At 37.8% G+C, this 8,371-nt stretch overlaps 1 protein-coding gene across 1 annotated transcript in view; it reads left to right on the top strand.

The window, feature by feature from the left end:
* Nucleotides 1-7,076: 7,076 nt before the first annotated feature.
* The window catches only part of LOC106876889 (uncharacterized), an 8,380-nt gene continuing 7,085 nt past the window's right edge, over nt 7,077-8,371 (top strand). Inside the window, exon 1 of the mRNA XM_014925632.2 lies at nt 7,077-7,220. Coding sequence (XP_014781118.1) covers nt 7,137-7,220 — 84 coding nt within the window. The 5' untranslated portion in view covers nt 7,077-7,136. The remainder of the gene's footprint in view (nt 7,221-8,371) is intronic.

Below are 8,371 nucleotides of genomic sequence, written 5' to 3'. Positions count from 1 at the left end.
CTCGCCGCTAACACGTCGGTCACGATTCCTTTACTAATAGCCTCTTCTAGTTTGCTAACTAGTTCTCCCTCTAATCTATTTCTTTCTATTGCTAAATCTTTGCAAAACACTATCGATTCTATTCTAATCGCTCTCTTCAGAGCGATCCAATACCGGTTGTTGACGATAGTTACCGTCAACTGCCGCTTAACTAGTTCGCTAATCCAGTCCCTGTAGTCTTTGCGAGCCAGTAATAACGCATTCAACTTCCAGTAACCGGGTCCCTGTCTACGGGTCCTATCTAAATCGACTGAGCATATCACAAATTTGTGATCTGTGCAGCTGACCAATTTAAATTGTGGACAACCTATAGTATCCCTATCCTCTGATCTAACAAATACTCTATCTAAAGACGATCAGGATGTCCCGCTGTGGTCGCTCCATGCCACACTGGCACATCAGGGAAATCCATCGGTACCTGTAAGAAAGCTGGAAAGTCCTGAGCAGGTTTTCGAGGCTTTTACACCCACGTCTACTATGTACTAAACCCATTCAATCCTTCTGTGCGCCCAAAATACTATTCCAGTCCCCCTAGTACTAAGTGTGGAGACGTTCCCAAGAATGTTTCCAGACACCTGAAGAAATTTGGCCTTCCAGCCTCTGTTGGGGCATAAACCGCCACCAGTCTAAAGGCGCCACAGGATCACCACCCTACCATCCGGGTCCAGGAAGATAACCCGTACTTGGAGATTTAAGGATTTCCAGAGTAACACTGCTAGACCGCCACCCGCTCCCGACAGACCACAAGATGAGAATATCTCGTAGTCCTCGAAAATAGATGCTAGAGCGTGTTTTCCGGAGATCCTTGTTTCACTAATGGCAGCCGCGTCCAAAATAAAGTGACCTGAGATTATTGAGCAAGTGACCCTGCTTCCAAGCCATGCACATTCACACACCCCATTCTCAGCACAGCCATGCGAATCAGAGAAAGAAAAGGAGGAGGTTACTCACCTTGATTTTCGAGAAGCTCGGAAGTTCCGGGCTTCTCTAATGGCGAAAATTTTTTTTAAAGGCCCTTCCAACAGCCTTTTATCAACAGATTTTATTAAAATCCTCACACTACCTGAGAATTTTTCTATAATATTTTTATAAACGTCTGACGACGTTTTAATTGAAGGTCTGTCCTCAAATTCTGTCTTTATTTTGTTTTTGTTTTGACTTACAAAATTCATCAATTCACTGTTACACTTGTTCACAACAGTGAAATTGATGGAGACATTTCGTCTACAGTCTGATGAATATTCTTGTTTTTGAAGTTCTGTTATTGGTTCTTTCTTGGGATGCAAAGAGTACTGTATGTAATTACTATCTTGAAAAGGGCCACTCTATCAATGAAGAGTACTATGCCAACTTAGTGAGACAGTTAGGAAAAGCTATCAAGGCCAGACACTCAGAAAAAACTGACGAAAAGATTCTTGTTTCATCAGGACAATGCACCAATACACAAACCCTTGGTTTCAATGGCTGATGCGCTTGACTGTGGCTTTGAACTCGTCGATCAGCCTCCCTGTTCACCTGCCTTGGCCCCATCTGACAATCATCTGTTCCCCAATATGAAAAAAACACTTTGTTGGGAAGAAGTATCGCAGTGATGATGACATGATATCTGCTGTTGATGACTTTCTTTGACCAACGGAATGAAAGCGTCTTCACTAATGGGATCCAAGTACTGCAACACCGATGTAAGAAATGTGTGGACTGCCAGTGGGTTGTATTGAAAAATAAACTTCATTTGCTCACATTCCCTGGAGGTGTCTTCGTCGGCCTATGAACTTTTCAGCCGACGCTCGTACCTACGTATATAAACATAACGTATATAAAGTGATCACCCTATGCAGTAGGCACACTCAACAGCACCCTACGCTATGTCACCGAAAAATAATCTTGCCAAACAAGTACACAACTCTAGAACTTATGCAAACTATTAAGAAAATTAATAAAAGTATACATAAATTTACAGTAAAAAAAAATCGACAAGTTAGAACACATTAGGTGAAACTAAAGAGCATAACGTAAATGGTATGACAGTGACTAAATGTGATCGATATAAGAACTACACTTGGAATAGAGAGATGTTGCTAAAAGTACACAGTCCTTCAGTTCCTCATACAATTTCTTACTCTCTTTCTCTTTCTAATTCTTAATTTCTTTTCTCTTTCGTCTTCTGCGGCAACATTTTCTTTCTCACTATCTGGAAATATCTTCGACAAATTTACTGTGCAGACGATAATTTTGTCATAGCGAACAGAACTGTTATTCAATGAAGTTGAGGAACAACTATTTTTAAATATGTATTTCTGAATTGAAACAGCACACACTCACACATGTACGCGCGCGCACATACACACACACATACACACATACATACACACACATACACACACACATACACACACATACACACACACATACACACACACATACACACACATACACACACACATACATACACACACACACACACATATACACACACATACACACACACATACACACACACATGCACACACACACAAGTACATTCAAGCACAAACACACCAGACAAAAATATCAATGACAGCAGCTACTCGTTATATTTTACTGCAAGACAAAACACAGACATAAACACAACCATGCATACTCAAAAGCACGTTTAGGGCTATATACGCCTCTATACACAAAAGGCAAACAACAACTCACAGTATATCTCTATATATACACATGCATATATACATACATACATACATACATACATACATACATACATACATATACACTTACATGCATATATGTATGTGTGTTTGAGCATATATATATATATATATATAATGTATGTATATTTATCTGTTATCTATATATACATTTATATAGACAGACAGACAGACAGACAGACAGACAGACAGACGGACGGACGGACGGACGGACGGACAGACAGACAGACAGACAGAAAGACAGATAGATAGATAGATAGATAGATAGATAGATAGATAGATAGATAGATAGATAGATAGACATTCGCACATACATTTTTATGTTAGTGTGTATATGAATGTAATGTATGTAATGTATGTATATATGTATATATGCAGATTTGTATGTTTTGTTTCATTTATGTCTTTTCATGCATATACTTGCATATGTAGATATGCTCATATATTCTTAAAGGGTAAACTTCTGGTAATTTTTACAGATTTTTACAGTACCAGTGATGAATTGGAACTGTAGTCTTCGAATTAGCTTTCTCCTTTCTGGTTTTGAGAAGCCTAATTTCTCAAGATTGTTGTTTAGGCATTGTATTACATGTCCCAGGACTCCAATAATTACAGGTATAAACCTGAACTTGTAATCTGGATAGAGTAACTGCAAATTTCTCAATAGTTCAGTATAGGTATTCTTTTTTTTACTGATCTTCAGTTTTATGCTAACATGTGGTGGGCAGCTGATTTCCACAACTGTACACAGTTTCTCTTCACTGTCCAAAATCATTATATCAGGTCTATTGTGTTTACTTTTTATTAAGGTTTTCACTGGGACATTCCGCCAGTACTCCTTTTTATGAGTAGCTATGGCTTCCACCATACTGTGGGTTCTTATTTCTTTGTCCTTTGGGTTATCCTTTTGACGGATCTCGTTATACAGTGTCTTACCAGCAACATCATGTCGCATCGGTAGATAATACCGCGATGACATTTTTGGACAACTGCTTATGATGTGGGTGATATCTTCGGTGTTAACTTCACAAAGTCTGCATCGGTTATCACATTTTACTGCTTTTCCTGCATCTCTGTCCCTTTTGTGCATCAATTATTTGATTGATATTTCTTGATCATGGATTGCAAACGCATACCCATCAAAGTGGGAGGTAGTAATCCGGTTGTTAGTCCAAGAAAGACTGCTTTGATGATCAATGTTACTATCATCTCGGAGCTTTCTACTAACATATCCATGCATGGTCTTCTGCTTATGTACGCTCATCCTTTCATCTGATGATATGTTGCAGTGAAGTCGTGCAACTTCTTTGGGCACGTAATTACGGTTATCATACAAGAAATGCTGCTCAAGGAGCTGCCTTCCAAGTCTCATATTGTCAGTCTCATGTATGCAAACTTGGTCAAGAGATTCACTTCGACATTTGGTGGTTAAAAGATGTTGCCGAAGGGATATGATACGACATTCAAAGGCATTTTGGATTGATGTTAAGCTTCTGCCGCCTTGTTTTCGTTTTAGGTAGAGGCGGTCTACATCACTGTTGATGTAGACACTTGTACCCTTCATGTAAGCCTCGGGTAGAATTTGTAGGACAAGCTGTGTGACAAGGCTGACTCCTTGAATTGCAAGTAAGTTTCTTCTTCTTCGTCTTCTTCTTCTTCGTCTTCTTCTTCTTCTCCTCCTCCTCCTCCTCCTCCACCACCACCACCACCACCACCACCTTCTCCATTATCATCATCATCATGTGCCATGCCAACAGATGTTAGCGATCAGAGAACTCCACGCCCTCCTCTCTCGGTAAAGTCACCTAGTACAGTCATCGAGTGTCTTTTCTATCTTCCCTACTTTATTCTTTCTTCCAGATTCCCAGTAGTCCCCAAGTGCTCAATGTTTTTTTTTTCTTTTTATATAGGATCCAATGAACCGAGTATTTTGTATACTGATGTAGTTAAGAAGCTTTCCGGTGGAGAGGGGTTTGGCTGTCTGAAGATTCCAACGTTTATCACTCAAATACTCATAGGACACCTTTATGATGCATTTAAACAACCATATCTTTACAGCAATGACAAGCTTTCGCAATGGTTTGTTGATATTCCAGCTCACACAACTAGATGGGTTCTCTTTTCCTCTAGGACTCTTTTCCTCACTTAGTGATAGCCATTTATTTGACAATATATGTTTTATCCCACCACAAACAATCTTGGCCTGTCCATTTCTAAATTTCTTGTATGGTTATTGCTTCTGAACAGTTTTTATCCAGATGTATCTTAGCTGTAGCGGACTGGTAAATGTTTCTATGATGTCGGAGTAGAGTTTGTTTATGCCTATTGTAATAACGGTTTCCAGAAAGGCCTTACGCTCTTATTGAGTCGAAGATATTTGCATAGTCTATGTAGTCTCTTCTAATGTCTTGCTGATATTCATTTGCCTTTACTTTTACTTCATTTATTGATCGAAAATAATGTTGCAGAGAATTTCTTTCCAAAGCCTACCTCTTCCCTTGCTTAATTTTCTTCTAAATCTCTTTCTATTCTGTTTTGTACGATTCTGATGTCAAATCTTGTGCAACTGGGATAATAAACTGATTAGCCTACAATATTTTATGCTTTTTCCAATTTCCCTTTTTATGTATCAGTATGAAGCTTAGCTTTATTCCATAAACCATGGATTTTCCTTACTGTTAGGATCCTGTTAAACAGTTTTGTTATAATCTTTATTATTGAAATTTGTTGTAATTTCATTTTCTGCCCGGAGCTTTATTATTTCAACTCTTCTTTTGCTGAGTGATATATCATTTACCATTTGATAGTTTACTATCGAACTATATAGCTCCTGATAAAAGTTTGAGCATATCTTTAATAACATACTGCTCTAAATCCCCATTTTTTTTCTCATTCCGGACATTCTACTTTCGCTCTTTCTTCTTTTTTCTTGGGCCTTTTCCGCTCTCCAGCTTTACAACCATCATGTGTGTGTGTTTACCATGTCTGTATTAGTTTGTTGTCTTTATGGTTTCCCTATTTTTTCTTTAATAGACTAATATTGTATACTCTTCGGCTCTTTTTATTCTGCGTTCTAACTGTCCTTTTTTTTTTTTTTATCTGGTTCAATCTTATCTACTTTTCCATTTGTTGATGCGGGTGCCATCACCTCTGCTACTGTCACTGCACTGCTTGCTATTTCTTTGCATAACTTTTCTAAATCCAACATCTCCAGAGCCTAACTACTGGAATATCATCTAGAAAGGTTGTATTAATTTGTTTTTGTTGTCCCGTTCGAGGAGAAAACACAGCACCCATAGTATTTTTCAAGGCCTCCGAGGTAGGTTTGAGGAAGAAGCAAGTTATTGTCAAGTCAGAGACCAGGCCCAAATGCTTGCAATAGACTGAGCTCCAATGTTAAACTCGGCGACGCATATCATGCGTTCATTATAACTATTCAGAAGGATAAAAGATAAAGTTGAAGCTTGACTGTTTTTGTGAACTGAAATATTAAAGGGTCAAGACCAAATTCTGCAAAGCAGACACTCAAACGATTTTGTCAATCCACGAACCATTTCAATTTGTATGGGGCTCGGCTAAAAGGTTTATAGGCTGACTAAGATTCTCTCATGGAATGTCACCAAATGATGTTTATTTTTCAACATAGTCCCTGTTGCGGTCCGCACATTTCTTACATTGATGCTGCAGTGCTTGGATCCCATTGGTGAAGAAACTTCCATCCAGCTGATGAAAAAAGTCATCAACAACAGATATGACGTCATCATCACTGCGATGCCAGTCAAGTGTTTTTTCATGTTTAGTAACACCTGAGAGTCACATGGGGTCAAATCAGGAGATTAGTGAGGGTGATCAACGAGTTCAAAGCCAGTCACGCACAGCAATCATTGAAATCAAAGATTTGTGCCCTGAGGAAAAAAAAAACGGGATGGTTACGACTGGTAGGCCTTAGGTCACAGGTCTACTAAGTAACATATGTGTTTTATTTTAACAACTCTAAATGGATGAAAGGCAAAGTCAACCACAGTGAGATTTGAACCAAGAACGTAACGGCTGAAAACTATGTTGCAAAACATCAAGAGCTTTGTGTTTTCTGCTAATACATCACCTTGGTTCGTACGAAAATAAAGGCGTTTTGATGTCCATAGACAACCAAACAGATTTTTTAAATAAGTAAATAAATAATCTGAGAAAATTGGTGGTGATCTGCCTCAAATAAAATGATGCATTATACAAAAAGGAAAAAAACTTTCTCTCTCACTCAACCTCGGAACATTAGATTCTCATATAGCATATGAAGCTATTGAAAAATATGCCGACTAGAGTTACCTCCCTTAGATCACACATTTATCTCCTTTCTCTAATATGTGCTAGACATAACTAGTCGCATTTCCACCAGCCAAGGTAACAATGTCGTCCTTCTGTAGAACGTTATTAAAACCTGTCACCTCGGCTCCTTCAGGAATTGCTTCCGTTGCTCCTTTCCTTGTCCAAGTAAGATGATATTGTAATCTACTTTTTTCCTTGTTCTTTACATCATAACTATTTATCTCTTTTTTATTCATTGCCTTTTTATTTTACAAATAATCATTCCTTGGTCATGGCAGATCTCTTTGACCCCACTCTGGGTCCCACGTTTTCCTATATCTCGTGTTACCCAAAAGTAGACACGTTATGGGCATAACTACAGAATTGTACCCCACAGACTTTGGAAGGTCTGGGGGGTAAAACCCTGTAGTTATGCCCACGTTATGTTTATCGTGTAATTGTCATTATGTATTTATCCAAAATCTCAAATATTTTTTAGTTAATGCAAGGCCCGAAATGTATTATCCCTAGTCTAGAGAATGACTGCTTAATTTTTTTTTACCGAAGTTAATGACAGTTTAGTTTGTAATAAGGATTATTTCTTTGCATCATTTTTATCACAATAACCATTAAAACCGGGCGATACAGTTATTCACCTGTGTTTTATTAGTTTGTGATCATATAATGATTCCTAACGTAAATACAAGGTCACGCCTTTCAGGTCTAGTGTCTGGTAAATTGAATCGACTTAAGTACTTCGATAGTATTTATTTGACCAAAATATATTTTAACTGTGTAAAAAAAATTTTATGTGTGTCTTATGACTCGAGCATGTTTGCATTATTAAACAAAGTGTATTGAAAGCATGCAAGAATTCTTTTGTTGTTGTTTTTTTAACTGTTAAGCTACTGAAAGAAGGGCTGCTGCATAATCCGACGCTTGAAAGTATGCGAGCTAAGTGTCCCTGAGAGGAAGGAAGACTTGGCCCGAATGCTTGCAACAGAATGTTCTCCAATAAGGGTACCCAAGGTGGTAAACCGGGCAGCATATTAACAAAATTACAGTTTGGTACCACGTTTGACTTTGTTCCCTTATAACTTTCTTTATAATATATATTTTTTAATAAAATTTTTTTGAGATACATTTTCGAAAGTGTTGATAATTGTTCTTTCTTTCCTTTTTTAATCAGAAAGGAAATAAAATCAAAATCTTAACCATTCGATAACATGTTCGCGATCATTATCAACATAAAATAAATATGACATTATTCTGATTGATATTCATTGTCAACATGAAAGTGGAAGGTACAATAAAAGAAATACTAGTTCAAGTAGGAT

The sequence above is a fragment of the Octopus bimaculoides genome, chromosome 4 (genome assembly GCF_001194135.2).
Source record: "Octopus bimaculoides isolate UCB-OBI-ISO-001 chromosome 4, ASM119413v2, whole genome shotgun sequence".
NCBI lineage: Eukaryota > Metazoa > Mollusca > Cephalopoda > Octopoda > Octopodidae > Octopus > Octopus bimaculoides.
Note: the sequence above shows the minus strand (reverse complement) of the source record. Positions and strands in the feature narration are given on the sequence as shown.